General features: G+C 47.2%; 1 protein-coding gene across 5 annotated transcripts in view; it reads left to right on the top strand.

The window, feature by feature from the left end:
* The window catches only part of LOC140420115 (cyclin-dependent kinase-like 4), a 97,945-nt gene extending 82,105 nt beyond the window's left edge, over nucleotides 1-15,840 (top strand). For 4 of the 5 annotated variants that reach the window (XM_072504163.1, XM_072504148.1, XM_072504132.1 and 1 more), the window contains 3 exons: nucleotides 476-532; nucleotides 665-799; nucleotides 14,361-15,840. In XM_072504163.1, coding sequence (XP_072360264.1) covers nucleotides 476-532; nucleotides 665-799; nucleotides 14,361-14,456 — 288 coding nt within the window. In that variant the 3' untranslated portion in view covers nucleotides 14,457-15,840. The remainder of the gene's footprint in view (nucleotides 1-475; nucleotides 533-664; nucleotides 800-14,360) is intronic. The other variant, XM_072504157.1, reaches the window with a different exon arrangement.
* Nucleotides 15,841-16,122: the final 282 nt, after the last annotated feature.

Genomic DNA, 16,122 nt, shown 5'->3' with positions numbered 1-16,122 from the left:
TCCAACGAACATGGAAAGATGATGCAACTTCATCTTCTTGATTTGCAGACATGTAATCGTCAGAGAGTGAGCTACATCTTCCTGGGCTTTAAAAATACAATTAAAAATAGGTTTTGGGATACTTCGTTGATTTTCTTCAGTGCACTGCCTTTATTGGCAGTGAGCTGTATAGACCTGGGAGGTTGGCATCACTAAGCTGTTACAATTGATTTCAAATGTTTCATTGCAGCCTGAAACAGCACGCTCCAGACAGAAAGGGAAGAAAATTGGATTTTTAATTGAGGTATCATGCCTAAGTGCTTTAATCCAGAATTTGACATTGAGGTTATGGAAACTGCAACAGGCTTCTGGCAACAATTGTTTTCTGTAACCATTGATGGATACTTTTCACAGTACCATTTATAAAATATTAAGAGCTTACTGTTTTTCTTCCTATTCAATAACTCTCATATTATCAAAGTTTTCTGATTTTTAGGAACCCCTAGAAGATAAGTTTCCAAACATAAATCCTCATGCTCTGGCTTTCATGAAGGTGAGAAATATCTGCTACCTTCAGTGGAATGTGCTCTACTTGTCTATGTTTTGTTTCTTTTAAAGGCATTCGTCTGTTTTCAAAACTGTTTATTCTGGTATCAAATGACTCTTTGAGTCCATTTTAATTCAGAGTTGTTTGAAAATGGATCCTGAGAACAGATGCAGCTGCGAAGACTTGTTCGAAAACCCATACTTTGATTTATATCGAGATGAAAATGAAAAATCTAGGCAATGGCTTGATGGACGGAATCGAAAAAGACAGCAGGTACAGATTGAGCTGCTTTTGCTCAGTTTAACATATGAACCAGATATGGAATGAAAGAAATGAAAAGTGGAGAAATTGGAATTAAATTTACATAACGTAATAAAAAGGGGAAGGTCATGCAAGTTTGTCTTCTTGATTTTCTAACTTGGAATCAGATTCATAAAAAGGAAAATTGTTCAAGATAAATTGATCGCAACAGTGGTGAACTGCAATAAAAAAGAAGACCATTTATTGATGCCTCAACAATAGGAGAGCACTTCCATCACGTGCAGATGCAGTTAGTGAAATTATGGCCAGCAACATCCTGCCTGGCTGGATTAGGAAATTGCCTTCCTGATTCGTCAAAGGTAAAATAAAAAGTAAGGCCAGAACTTTTCAGTCCCCCTGGCGGGTTTCCCTGCGGCGGAGGCATTCACCTTCGGCCGTCAGCAAGATCTTTCAGTCTCACCAGAGTCTACAACATTTTGCGTAACTCAACTCCCCTGATTCCAGAGAACCCGTGGCGCTGGTCGACTTCGGTGAGACTGAAAGATCCCGCCAGCGGGAATGGCCAGAAAATCCTGCCCTAAATGTGGCACCATTGGGAAAAATAAAAGTGCAGTGGAATTACATTAAAAGTGAATAATGAAGTTAAAAAGTCATTAAAATCAATAACAGGAATCTTGAAATGAGTCTAGATCCATCTTGGAACAGAGGGATCTCAACTCTACCTTAGAATTTCCATTGTGAATCTTTTAATGAGTTGCTAAAATCAATAATAATGTATTTTGAATACAATAGTTTTTAAGAAAAAATCCATCACCCAATATATTGCCTTGAAATCACAAACCTGGCATTGAGAGTCCTGTTATCTATCAGCTGAGCTCGTCAGCTCTGTAGGAATTCATTTTACAACCTGATCATCAATATTATAAATCTTCACACGCTACACGCTTAGACACATGAATTATTTGCTTAGATAGCTTTGTGTACCAGTTCAATGCTCATAAAGTGGTGAAAGTAATTGGTATTTCACTCACATTATAAAATCCCGATTTTCAGAAGTAACATAGTCATGTAGTTGTATTGTTAAGATGAGGAAAAGTGATTTTGAACCAGAATACCCAATAAGTCAGAAGAAAGAAATTGTTTAAAACTGACAGTTAACATTCCATTTCTGTCGTTAATGTTGCAGTGTTAAACTGTCTGAGGACCAGAAGTGGCTTGCAGCTATCACTTTGGTGGAATAAATTGCATACTCCGGCAGTTCACTGCAGGCCTGAGCACACATATATAGCTGTTCCTATAAGACAGCAGGTGTCAGGAGTTAAAGTGGAAAAAAATAACACCCAAGACAACTGGCACACATCACTGCAGTTAACATATGGTGCAGATTAATCCTTTTGAGTCTTTTGCAAATTCTGCATTTGTGAAAATTATTTTATTGTCTTCTAATGTAGTTAGCCAAATCATCAATGGATTATTTAGAGATTTACCCCCCTCGCCCACTCCTCTCCAATCAACTCCCTCCCTGCTCCGCTACCTTACCTTTCACAAACACATAGGAACATTAAACCAGTACAGTGAAATTCTCTATACCTCTGTAATATTATTTTTTATTTCTAATTTTCTCTTCTCCCTCCTGAATGCACCGATTAATGTTGCACATGATTCTGCAGGTGTCAGCAGCTCTCCATCTCCTCACCCAAGTAGCTACTATTAATGTGGGAGTCTAATTAACGAGGCCTACCAGATTATTACATCAGATGGGGCTTGCCCTTGCACATTCATGAATTTAATTATTCCACCATAAGTAGCTGTACTTTCACCTACATAGGTCCCGAGCTCTGGAATTCTCTCTTTAAACCTCTCCACCTTAGAGATGCCCCTAAAAATTTACCTTCTAATGTAGTTGGCCAAATCATCAATGGATTATTTGGAGATTTTAACCCCCTCTTCCACTCCCCATCCAATCAACTTCATCCCTGCTCCACTACTTTACCTTCCCAAGCTTTTGGTCATCTGTCCTGTTAACTGTTTCTGTGACTTGATGTCAAAAATATTGCTCTCTTTAATAATAATACGCTAATAATAATAATCTTTATTAGTGTCACAAGTAGACATATCTTGACACTGCAATGAAGTTACTGTGAAAAGCCCCTAGTCGTCTCACTCTGGCGCCTGTTCGGGTAAACTGAGAATGATTTCAGAATGTCCAATTCACCTAACAGCATGTCTTTAGGGACTGGTGGGAGAAAACCGGAGCGCCCAGAGGAAACTCACGCAGACATGGGAAGAATGTGCAGACTCCGCACAGACAGTGACCCAAGCTGAGAATTTAACCCGGGTCCCTGGCACGTGAAGTTGTTGTATTTGTTAAAATGCAAGACAGTAGGATCTACCTGGCTGAAAGCATGACAGTCAATGGTGGGGTGAAGGAATGGAAGTTGTGCAAGGGGCCAGTGTCAGAAGAATGCAGAGCTCTCAAAGGATTGTAGATCTAGAGGAAGTTACAGAGATTGGGGAGGGGCAGGGCTATGAGTCAGAGAAGAATGATTACATCACAGAAGTAGGCTTTTTGGTAAGCTAACCAATCTTCTATCCATTTTAATATGTTACCCTTTGCATTATGAGCTCTTATTTTGGGTAATCTTTGATGTGACACCTTATGGAAATCTAGGTACACCACATCCTATATCCATATTGCTTGCTGACTCCAATCCTGCCTCAGTTCACCTGCTGCTGAAACCCTTATTGGTTCCTTGTTACTTCTAGACTGGATTATTTAAATGTTCTGCTGGCCAGCTTCTCATCCTCCACCCAACATAAATTTGTACTATCCAAATTTCTGCTGCCCTTTTCTTATTTTGCATTAAGTTGTGTTCACCTGTCATACTGTGTTTACTGAGCTCTTGATCCAGCAATCCTTCAACTTTAACATTTAATTCTTCTTGAAATCACTCCAAACCCTTGTACATCCCTATTAGTGTAACCTTCTCCAACCCTAAAACTGTTTGAAATTCCTCTGCGCCTCCAATTCTGCCATTTTACACATTCCTGATTTTAATCACTCCACCTTTGGCCATGCTTGCAGCTGCGTTGGCCCTAAGCTCTGCCATTCCCTCACTAAACCTTTTCACCTCTTTAACATTTAAGATGCTTGTTAAAATCTGCCTCTTTGACCAAATGTTTTTTTTTTAATTTAGAGTACACAATTATTTTTTTTCCGATTAAGGGGCAATTTAGCATGGCCAATCCACCTAACCAGCACATCATGGGTTGTGGGGGTGAAACCCACGCAGACACGAGGAGAATATGCAAACTCCACACGGACAATGATCCAGGGCCAGGATTCGAACCCAGGTCCTCAGCGCCATAGGCAGCAATGCTAACCATTGTGCCAAGTGCCGCCCCGACCAAATGTTTAGTCATCTAACCTTTTGGCTTTCCCTGGTTCAGTGTCAAAAATATTAATTAATAATCTGTAAGAGCCTTGGAACATTTTGCTTTATTAAATATGCTACAGAAATGCAAGGTGTTGTTGTTGATGTGTCATGGACCAACAAGTAGACAAAGAAAAGGAGGAGATGGTGAAAAGGAGTCTCTTTGGGAGACTCCAGAGATTGCAGGAGCAGAAAGCGTTGGCAAAACCAAATAAATGTACCTTATTCAAAAGGTGAATGGTCATTGTTTCCGAAAGGAATCTAGTAAATTGTTTGGAATACATTTGATGAAAATAACAAAGCGAGCAGCTGGTTCACTATCTCCTTGAGGCCTTTTCCCTTTTTGTCTAGAATTCAAAAAAACTTCCACCTATCCATTATTAAGTTCTAATATAATTAACTGAGCCGACTGCCGGTGGCGCCCTCGAGGAAGCAGGTCGCAGGTCGGATTGCTCCCGCCCGCGATGGGCAAATGGACCTTTTCCAACGGATTTTTTCGGGAGCTGGCGACCTGAATCGGTGGAGGAGACGATAGGGAAGTGGCTTCCCCCCGGGGTATGGACAGCTGGACCAGAAGTGGTCAGGTGGCGCAGCAAGGATCGAAGTGGGAGTAGCGGGGGCCCCAGACCGGGTGGCGAAGCATGGCAGACGGTAGGGACCAGGGAGCGGAGGCTCACTGGCCAAGGGAGCAACAGATGGAGTTCTTCAGGAATTGCTTCGCCGAACTGAAGAGGGACACGCTGGACCCGATGAGAGTGGTGATGGACCAAATGGTCGAAACACAGGCCGTCCAAGAGAAGGCGCTTAGGGAGGTCGAGGCGAGCCTCTCCAGCCTGGCAGACACGTTAACGGAGCTGGAGCATGAGGTGGAGGAGCTGAATGCCTGCCAGAGGAGGATGCAGGAGCAGCTTGAAGAACTGGGGAACAGAGCTAGGAGGCAGAATTTGAGGATCGTTGTCCTCCCCGAGGGCTGCGAGGGATCGGATGTGGGTGCATACGCGACGGGTATGCTCGAGGCGCTGCTGGGACCGGAGGCCTTCCCTCGACCCCTGGAGTTGGATGGGGCGCATAGAGCCCCCACAAGGAAGCCCAGGACAGGTGACCGACCGAGGGCTTTGGTGGTCCGCTTTCCCCGGCTTGCTGACAGGGAACGTGTGCTGCGATGGGCCAAGGCGGCGAGGAGCAGCAGATGGGAGAATTGCGAGCTGTGCATTTACCAGGACTTGGGAACAGAGCTGGCCAAGAGGCATGCAGAATTCATCAAGGTAAAGGCAGCCCTCTACAAAAAGGAGGTGAGGTTTAGAATGCTGTATCCTGCGAAGCGTTGGGTAACGTTTGAGGAACTCCATCACTACTTCGAGACACCAGAACAGGTTTGGACTTCCATTAAAGATAAGAAACTGGACTTGAACTAACAGGCACTTAGTTTTTTCACTGTTGTACAGTGGCGGCGGTCTGTTAACCTAATTTGCTCTGACTAGGTGTGGACTTTTATTAAAAGAAGAAGCTGGACTTGAACTAAAGGACTCTGGTCTCTCAGAGCTTTTGTGTGGCGGCAGTTTGTTAAATTATCCTGTACGGTAATGTTTTATCCAAGATTGTTTTCAGCCTGGTCAGAGAGCGGGGACTGGAGGGCGCACTGTTTAGGGTGTTTTTGGGAGCTTGCAACGAGGGGGGGGAGTGGGGGGGGGGAAAGAGGGGCCCTGCAAAGGGGGCCCTGCACTTGGTACCTTTTGGCGGGAGATCGGGGCCTCTGATAGGGGGGTGGGCTATGGGCTGGTTAAGGGACTTGATAGGGCACGATGAGATACAATAAGGTTAATGGGTCCTTGGTGTGTGGGGGAGGGCGGGAGACAGACAGGCGCCAAGGGCAGGGGTCAGCATAGCTAGCGTAGGTCAGGGGGCACCAGGGAGAGTAGGAGGAGGGGCAGACTAGGGCCAAGCGGAGGGCTGACCTGGCAGGTCAGACCTGGGGGGGGGGGGCAGGGGAGGTCGGGGGGGGCGGAGCGGGGGGGAGCTGAGACGTAGAGCAGAGGAGACTTAAGTGGGCAAGGGGGGTGACCAGGGATCCCCGGGGGAGAAAGTCGCTCAGGAGCAGCGCAGGAAACCAACAGCAGCACCCGGGGGGGGGGGGGGTTAGAGCCATGTTAGTTTAGTTGAACATGTGTGGCATGGGCAAACAGAGCTGACAGGGGATGTGCCTTAATAACATGTTTATTCTTTCCCACTGTTTGTTTTCACTATGTTAAGGCTCTTTGCATAGGGCCTTTTTTCTCTCTGTAAATGTTACAAATTTGTTTTAAATAAAAAAAATTAAAAAAAATAATAAAAAAATTAACTGTGCCCAGATAATACTGAAAAGGAATCTTCACTCTAAGATGGTAAGTTTGGAAAATATGTGAAGCCAATCAAAAATGGTCTCATTGAGGAGCAGAAAGTCCATTCCCTCATATGCTACACAGACTTGATGTGGAGATGCCAGCGTTGGACTGGGGTGGGCACAGTAAGAAGTCTTAAAACACCAGGTTAAAGTCCAACGGGTTTGTTTGGAATCACTAGCTTTCGGAGCGCAGCTCCTTCATCAGGTGAATGAAGAGGTAGGCTTTGCAGGTAATGAAGTCTTTACAGATCCAGACGGTGCAACTGGAATGAGGGATAATCACAGGTTAAACAGGTGTGAATTGTCTCAAGCCAGGACACATGGTAGGATTTCGCAAGCCCAGGCCAGATGGTGGGGGATGAATGTAATGAGACATGAATTCAAGATCCCGGTTAAGGCCGTACTCATGCGTGCGGAATTTGGCTATCAGTTTCTGCTTGGCGATTCTGCGTTATCGCGCGTCCTGAAGGCCGCCTGGGAGAACGCCTACTTGAAGATCAGAGGCTGAATGCCCTTGACTGCTGAAGTGCCCCCGATTGGAAGGGAACATTCCTGCCTGGCGATTGTCGCGCGATGTCCATTCATCCGTTGTCGCAGCATCTGCATGGTCTCGCCAATGTACCACACCTCGGGATATCCTTTCCTGCAGCGTATGAGGTAGAGAACTTTGGCCGAGTCGCATGAGTATGTACCGGGTAACTGGTGGGTGGTGTTCTCACGTGTAATGGTGGTACCCATGTCGAAGATCTGGCACGTCTTGCAGAGGTTGCCATGGCAGGGTTGTGTGGTGTCGTGGTCGCTGTTCTCCTGAAGGCTGGGTAGTTTGCTGCAAACAATGGTCTGTTTGAAGTTCACGGTTGTTTGAAGGCAAGTAGTCGGCGTGTGGGGATGCCCTTGGTGTGGGGATGTTCGTCTTCATCGATGACGTGTTGAAGGCTGCGAAGAAGATGTCGGCTGCGAAGAAGATGTTGTAGTTTCTCTGCTCCATGGAAGTACTGGACAATGAAGGGTACTTGTTGGTTGTGTCCCGTGTTTGTCTTCTGAGGAGGTCGATGCGGTTTTTTGCTGTGGCGCATTGGAACTGTCGATCGATGAGTCGAGCGCCATATCCCATTCTTACGAGGGCGTCTTTCAGCGTCTGGAGATGTCTGTTATGTTCGTTCTCGTTTCATTTCATTTCATTTCGTCTGAGCAGATCCTGTGTATACAGAGGGCTTGTCCAGAGGATATGGCTTCTTTCCCATTTACCCAGAGTCGCAACACAGGTGAAATTCGATTTTATTTACAGTACCCGAGGTCTTTGATTGAGCCCAGTAAACTACAGTCACCAGATTTAAGCCTTTGTTTTGGTACTTCCTCTTTCTAGGCTTGAGATGGTTTTCTCTAGCAAGGTTGTCTACCTTTTCTGCAGACTCAGCAGTATTTCAGGCTTACAGCAAAGGATATGCCAGGAACTCACTGCTTTCAGAACAATAGAGCAGTTATTTCACTTAAGCCAGCAGGAGAGAGAGAGTTCCTTTCACTTCCAAGGTCTAAATGCTTTTGCTAAGTTCTCTCAGAAAGCATCATGCAGGAACCAATCACTGACCATTGTCAGGCAGAACACTCTCCCTAGCTAATCCACTAGTTGCCAGTTAACCAATCAAACCGAGTCCCTCCAAAGCGGATTCCTAAAATCCACTCATGCCAAGGAGTCTGACTTCTTCCAAAATACAAAACCTGGGAACACAATATCCTCTCAAGCAGGATGTTTTAACCGAGACTCCTGCTTAAAGGCACATCCCGATAATGGGTCCACAGACCAAAAATAATAAAAATAGAATAAAATAAATGGAAACAATGGAAATAAACAGGAAGAACTCTTACATAATGATGCGCAATCAATTACACTCAAGACGAAGTGATTTCATAACTGAAGGCTTTAATCTGCTAGAACCTTTTCCCCAGCAGCTTCGATACAGAAAGTGAAGGCTGCTGGGACAGCACTATCTCTTATACCCCGCCTTCAGGGCAGAGCTACGTAATACAGCCAATGGTAGACTCCTGGGTCTAACCAAGGGGCACCAGCCTCTCAGGTACCGCAATACCTGGTACTACCACATTCACCCCCTGTTAAAAAAGAGCCCGGCGGGGGTGGTGGCCAGTGTTAATAGTCGTCTTTAGCATGGTATGACCAGGTATGGAGGTACCGTGATGTCGAGGATATGTACAAAGTGTTCATAGTGCAGCAATCAGTCGATCGGGCGGCCTGGTCATCCTTCTGGAGCGTCTGGGCTTCGGCGGTGATTCTGACGAGGGTCCCGGCAGTTGCGACTCAGGGAGCGTGGTGTCGTCCTCCCAGGCAGCTTCGTCACCCCTAGGCGGCGCTGTAGGGGCAAAAGGCTGACAGGGAGGGGGGGTGCCTGTAGGGGGCGTCGGTGGGTGGTCGGGCCTAGGCAGGAACGGCGGGAGTACTGACCCTCCAATGAGGTGCTGTGGGGGTGGGGGCAATGGTTCGGGTAGGCGTGGGGTTCCGGCGGGCGGCAGGTCCCGAAGGGAGACTGTGTCTTGCCGGCCGTCAGGGAACGCCACGTAGGCGTACTGGGGGTTAGCGTGCAGCAGGTGGACCCTCTCGACCAACGGGTCCGACTTGTGCGCCCGCACGTGCTTCCGAAGCAGGATGGGTCCGGGTGTCACTAGCCAGGTTGGGAGCGAGGTCCCGGAGGTGGACTTCCTGGGGAAAATGAGATATTCATGAGGCGTCTGATTTGTGGTTGTACAGTGCAGCGACCGGATGGCATGGAGGGCCATCGGGAGGACCTCTTGCCAGCGGGAGACCGGGAGATTCCTGGATCATAGGGCCAGTAGAACAGTCTTCCAGACCGTTCCATTCTCCCTCTCCACCTGTCCGTTTCCCCGGGGGTTGCAACTGGTCGTCCTGCGCGTGGCAATGCCCTTGCTGAGCAGGAATTGACGCAGTTCGTTGCTCATAAAGGAGGACCCCCTATCACTGTGAATGTATGCGGGGAAACCGAACAGTGTAAAGATACCCTGGAGGGCCTTGATGACGCTGGTTGTGGTCATGTCTGGGCAGGGTATGGCGAATGGGAACCGGGAGTACTCATCAATCACGTTCAGGAAATACGTGTTGCGGTCGGTGGAGGTGAGGGGGCCTTTGAAGTTCATGCTGAGGCATTCAAAGGGACGGGAAGTCTTTATCAGGTGCGCCCTCTCTGGCCGGTAGAAGTGTGGTTTGCACTCCGCGCAAATTTGGCAGTCTCTGGTGACTGTCCTGACCTCCTCGATGGAGTAGGGCAGGTTGCGGGTCTTGATGAAATGGAAAAAAACGAGTGACCCCTGTGTGGCAGAGGTCCTCGTGGAGGGATCGGAGGCAGTCCACTTGTGCAGTGGCACAAGTGCCATGGGACAGAGCATCAGTAGGCTCGTTCAGCTTCCCCGGACGGTACAAGATCTCGTAGTTGAAGGTGGAGAGTTCTATCCTCCACCGCAAGATCTTGTCGTTTTTAATCTTGCCCCGCTGTGCATTATCGTTGGTCTCTGAGGAGAGTGAATCTCCTGTCGGCCAGGTAATGCCTCCAAAGTCTCACAGCTTCAACTATGGCTTGTGCCTCCTTTTCGACCGAGGAATGGCAAATTTCGGAAGCATGGAGGGTACGGGAGAAGAAGGCCACGGGCCTGCCCGCTTGGTTGAGGGTGGCGGCCAGAGCTACATTGGATGCATCGCTCTCGACCTGGAAGGGGAGGGACTCGCCAATGGCGCGCATCGTGGCCTTTGCAATGTCTGCTTTGATGCGGCTGAAGGCCTGGCGGGCCTCCGTCGACAGGGGGAAAGTTGAGGACTGGATCAGGGGTCGGGCTTTGTCTGCGTAATTGGGGACCCACTGTGCATAATAGCTGAAGAACCCGAGGCAGCGCTTCAGGGCCTTGGGGCAGTGAGGGAGGGGGAACTCCATAAGGGGGCGCATGCGTTCAAGGTCGGGGCCTATGACTTCACTTCACACTACGTAGCCTAGAATGGCTAGACGGTCGGTGCTAAACATGCATTTATCCTTATTGTATATCAGATTAAGGATTTTCGCGGTCTGGAGGAATTCGCGGAGGTTGGTGTCGTGGTCCTGCTGGTCATGGCCGCAGATGGTGACGTTATCCAGATACGGGAACGTTGCGCGTAAGCCGTACCCACCATTCGGTCCATCTCCCGCTGGAAGACCGAGACCCCATTAGTGACACCAAAGGGAACTCTTAAAAATTGATAGAGCCGCCCATCTGCTTCGAAGGCAGTCTACTTGCGGTCACTAGTACGGATGGGTAGCTGGTGGTAGGCGGACTTGAGGTCCACCGTGGAGAAGACCTTGTATTGTGCGACGTTTTACCAGGTCGGCTATACGGGGGAGAGGGTACGCATCCAGCTGCGTAAACCTGTTGATGGTCTGGCTGTAGTCTATGACCATCCTATGCTTCTCCCCGGTCTTTACCACCACTACTTGAGCTCTCCAGGGACTGTTGCTCGCTTCGATGACCCCTTCCCCCAGCAGCCTTTGGACCTCTGGCCTGATGAAGGTCCGGTCCTGGGCACTGTATCGTCTGCTCCTGGTGGCGACGGGTTTGCAATCCGGGGTGAGGTTCGCAAACAGGGAAGGCGGGTCGACCTTAAGGGTCGCGAGGCTGCAGACAGTAAGGGGGGGTATAGGGCCGCCAAATTTAAAAGTCAGGATTTGCAAATGGTACTGGAAGTCTAGCCCCGGGAGGGTAGCCGCGCAGAGGTGCGGCAGGACGTACAGGCGGAAATTGTTGAATTTCCTGCCTTGGACAGTGAGGTTCGCGAGGCAGAACCCCTGCATCTCCACCGAGTGTGACCCGGAGGCCAGGGAGATCCTTTGATTTACAGGGTGGGTTACAAGTGAACAGCGCCTTACCGTATCGGGGTGAACAAAACTTTCCGTGCTCCCAGAGTCGATCAGGTAGGACGTCTCGTGGCCGTTGATGAGGACCGTCGTTGTGGCTGTTCCAAGCGTTCGGGGTCGACTTTGGTCCAGTGTCACCGAGGCCAGATGAAGCAATTGCGAGTTCTGGTCGGGCAGCGTGTAGTCGGCCGTGCTGGGGGCCTGGTGCCCCATCCAAGATGGCGTCGCACATGGTGTCCGAGGATGAAGAAGATGGCGGCGACAATGGACAATATGGCGGCGTCCAGCGTGGAGTCCGGGGGGCAAGATGGCCACGCCCGTGGGTCGCACGTGGCCCTGGGATGGGGGGTGGCGGTGAGCGCTGGCCGGTTGGGGCCTGAAGGGGGGGTTGCTGCGGCGGTCCGGAGTCACTGGAGACCGCGGCCACGGCGCGGGCCTGGCAGACCCCCACAAAGTGGCCCTTCTTGCCGCACCCTTTGCAGGCGGCGGTGCGGGCCAGGCAGCGCGGGCGGGAATGGTTCGCCTGCCCGCAGAAGAAACAGCGGGGCCCGGCGGCATTAGCGGGCCGTCTCGCTGCGCATGCTTGCGGGGTCAGGGGGAAGGTCTGAGGGGCTGCCGCTGCGGGGTGCCACGCAGCCCAAGGGGCCGCCACGCGATTGGGTGCAAAGGACAGCACGTTTTTGTAGGCAACGTCCATGGACCCTGCCAGGGCCCGTGCCTCAGTAAGTCCCAGAGTGTCCCTTTCTAGGAGTCTTCGGCTGATATCGGGGGAGCTCATAGCTGCCACGAAAGCATCCCTGATTGAAAGTTCCGTGTGCTCGCTCCCCGAAACTTGCGGGTAGCCACAGTTTCGGCCCAGCACCAGTAGCGCCCGGTAGAAATCTTCCAACGTTTCCTTGGGGCTTTGCTGCCTAGTCGCAAGCAGGTGACGAGCGTAGACCTGGTTTACAGGGCGGATGTAATGTCTTCTAGCAGTTCGATAGCAGCAGCATAGTTCTCCGCCTCCTCGATAAGGGGGTAGATCCCAGGGCTGACCCGGGAGCACAGGAGATGCATCTTCTGTCCTTCCGTGGGGGTGCCTACGGCCATGTTGAGGTAGCCCTAAAAGCACGCCAGTCAGTGTTTAAAAATAGCAGCAGAGTTATCCGCGTGGGGGCTGAGCTGAAGGCACTCCGGTTTGATACGGAGATCCATCCTTCCAACTTAAGTTGTGGCAGATTAAATTGATGCGCAATCAATTACACTCAAGACGAAGTGATTTCATAACTGAAGGCTTTAATCTGCTAGAACCTTTTCCCCAGCAGCTTCGATACAGAAAGTGAAGGCTGCTGGGACGGCACCATCTCTTATACCCCGCCTTCAGGGCGGAGCTACGTAATACAGCCAATGGTAGACTCCTGGGTCTAACCAATGGTCATCAGCCTCTCAGGTACTGCAATATCTGGTACTACCACACATAATGCAAAACCAAGTGTAAGTGGGTGCTCATAAACTGTGTATTGTAGTTTATTTCAACAACAGTTTAGGAGATCTTTATAGGAGAGCTAGATCCAAGTCCTGGGCTACTTAAAAATCAAATTATTTTTAAATGACCCCAGTTGCCACCATAGTGATACTTCCTTTTAGTTAGCAGATTTCTAAGCTAGTTTAAGCATGATAGTAATAAACAACATTCCAGAGATCAGGCCGAAGTCTAAAGTGCAACAAAATCCTACAAACAAGTCTGCTTTCTAACACAGCAGCAATGTTATCATTTATAAGTAATGGTCAATTTAAGAATGGGACATTTTGCCACACATTAATGGCTCAGCAAATTGGGCTCATGGAAATAAACAATTCATGTGATTAAATATAAACCTTAAGAGTATGTAACTATAATCTATTTGATCAGCCAAAGCATGGGAAACAAATCATTAAAGACACTCAACTTACCTAATATTATTACTGTGACTGATCAAGAGCAAAATGCAGAATCTGTTTAAGTTGCAGTAAATTCTGACCCAAGGGTGGCAAGTTCTTTTCCTTTGGCATTGATGTTTATTTGGTTTATGGGGAGTTGTGATGGGAAGGATGTGGGAAGTCTGAAAGTAGGTTGCACACCCAGACAGATTGGGGATATGGAGGTTGGCTGATTCTAACAGTGGGGCCGATATATATTAAACTTTCTGGAACCCTCTTGCTACCCAGCAAGCAATGCGGAATTTGGTTGCAGGAAACATCACTATGGACTGCCTGACAGTCAGTGGGAGGCGGGATTTTCTTTGTGATCAGGGAATGCCAAGTTTGGAGATTATTTTTCCAATTGGCATGGGGAAAGGCCAGGGGTGGTGTTGCTCAAGGTTCCTTGTAGGGCTTTATTGATGCATTCCTGTTCCTCCAGGTCCTTCAAAAGAAATACATTTCTGAGACTTATTTTGATCTTTTCAGGCCAGTTGGCTCCTCATGTGTGTTGTGTAACTCCCCTTGGTTTGATATTAATATTATGTCATGGCGCCAATAATGTCATCAGGCTGTGACTATTGAATGTTTTTAAAAAATATCTTTAGTGACTATTGTATGTAAAGTGGGTCCCCGTCTGCAGCGGTTGCTATGGCTTAAAGATATTTAATTATATTTAAATAGATGTTAACCTATGGAAAACAGGTTCACACCTTTCACCGGCAAGGGCAGGGGGGAGATCTCAAACGGAGATCTCGCAGGTGTAAATCCTATTTTGGCTCTCTCACAAGATTTAACAGCCATAACAGGATTTGTGCTTGTGGCTAATGGCCCAAAAAATCACGCCAAAGATCTATGGCTCACATCAAAACATTTTGTCGCATATTTATTAGTCTGTTTGTAATTTTTAAAAACAGCTTTTGCCTCAGCTTCCTGGTAATAATGGGTCATCTGCACCAGATCCCAGAAAGCAGGTTCGTCAGCAGCGACTTGACCATCTTCCTACCATCTGACAACCCCTATCAAATCTCATCCAGACAAATGTATTCAAGAAAGATTCTGTATATGACAAGTAGCATCAGATATTATTTTGCTTTGTTTTACTTTCTGTAAATATGATCCATGTATACATGAATTAAAAACAACATTGTTTCATATTATTATTATTTTTTTCTTAGACTCCACGAGGGCAGTTAAATGGGACATTAAAAGTACAAATTAAATTCTGTGACAGGTGCATCATATACGTAGATCAATGCCTATGATTCTCTACGTAGTGTGTTGTTAGATTTTTCAACTGTAGAAACTAACAAAGCCCACGAGAGATACCATCCAGTGGTCATTTCCTTAATACCATCAGCTAATTTTTCAATTAACAACTTTCAGAAGGCTTTTGTGGCAATGTTTGGAACTGATGTTTCACCTCACTGTTTGAAAAAGTCTTTGAAGTAGCATGTTTATAAAGTTTCATGCAATGTCTTAAACCAATTAGAGAGAATGTGTTTGACTATTTGAGCCATATTATAGGGAGGAACTCAACAAATTAATAATATTAGCCTTTGAGAAAATTCTAACCCACCGACCCCATTTTCGGAGCTTTTGCCTTTTATTTCATGGCCTGGATGTTACACAGAACTGGAAGACGGGGCTTGCTAAAAACTGCTGGTTGACTGGTGGTGATGAATAGGACAGTCAATTGTAAAAGCTGACTGCTGTTTGTACCTTGCTAACATGCAGCTTGCTGGGCTGATTCTGGCTTTTCTGCTCACTGAATCACCATGTTTTGTGTTTTTTGATTGATTCATTTTACATATGCTACCTAATGATATCAAACAAAACGTTGATATAACTGCACCAAATAACGTATCACAAATCAAAATTATCTTGAATGGCCAACCCCAGACATCCATAGAAATGATTTCTCATTCATGATGTGCAGTTTATTAATTTTAAAAATTGCCACAACACTGGTTTGGGGAATATAATACAGGAAGAGTATTATAGGTGCAGCATAGATTTATTAGTATATTACCAGCATGTGCTGTAGAATTTAAGGGAAATGTATTGGTAATTCTGTGCAACTTTCCATTATCGAGGCTATTAGTTGGTCTGTACTATTTCAGGGGCTGGTTTAGCACAGGGCTAAATAGCTGGCTTTTAAAGCAGACCAAGGCAGGCCAGCAGTGCGAGTTCAATTCCCATACCAGCCTCCCCGAACAGGCGCCGGAATGTGGCGACTCGGGGCTGTTCACAGTAACTTCACTTGAAGCCTACTTGTGACAATAAGCGATTTTCATTTCATTTTCATTTTCATTTCATTTCATTAAAGGAGATAGATGCATGATTGTGTATGCTGAATTATATGCCAGAAGTAATAAAGATTGCACCTGCTTTTTACATTTGACTTGTGTCTTAATGTTCATTCTTTGCTAGCTGATGATGTAACAATTGCATTAAAAAAATATTCATTTAAAGGCAAAAGAACTAACTACAATGAGTTAGCAGTTAGGGCTTTCTCTGGAATTCGATTTAGGTTAATTCTCAACCAAACTAATTGCCACGAATCAGTAGCTTAAAACTACTGCAAATGAGAATCTTATGACTTCCGGTGGTGGCCAAGGTGTGAGTGGGTGCACACAGGGCAGCTCCTGCTTGAAGGCATAGAAAAGAGAAAAGAGC

The sequence above is a fragment of the Scyliorhinus torazame genome, chromosome 1 (genome assembly GCF_047496885.1).
Source record: "Scyliorhinus torazame isolate Kashiwa2021f chromosome 1, sScyTor2.1, whole genome shotgun sequence".
Classification (NCBI taxonomy): domain Eukaryota; kingdom Metazoa; phylum Chordata; class Chondrichthyes; order Carcharhiniformes; family Scyliorhinidae; genus Scyliorhinus; species Scyliorhinus torazame.
This window is presented reverse-complemented; position numbering and strand designations above follow the sequence as displayed.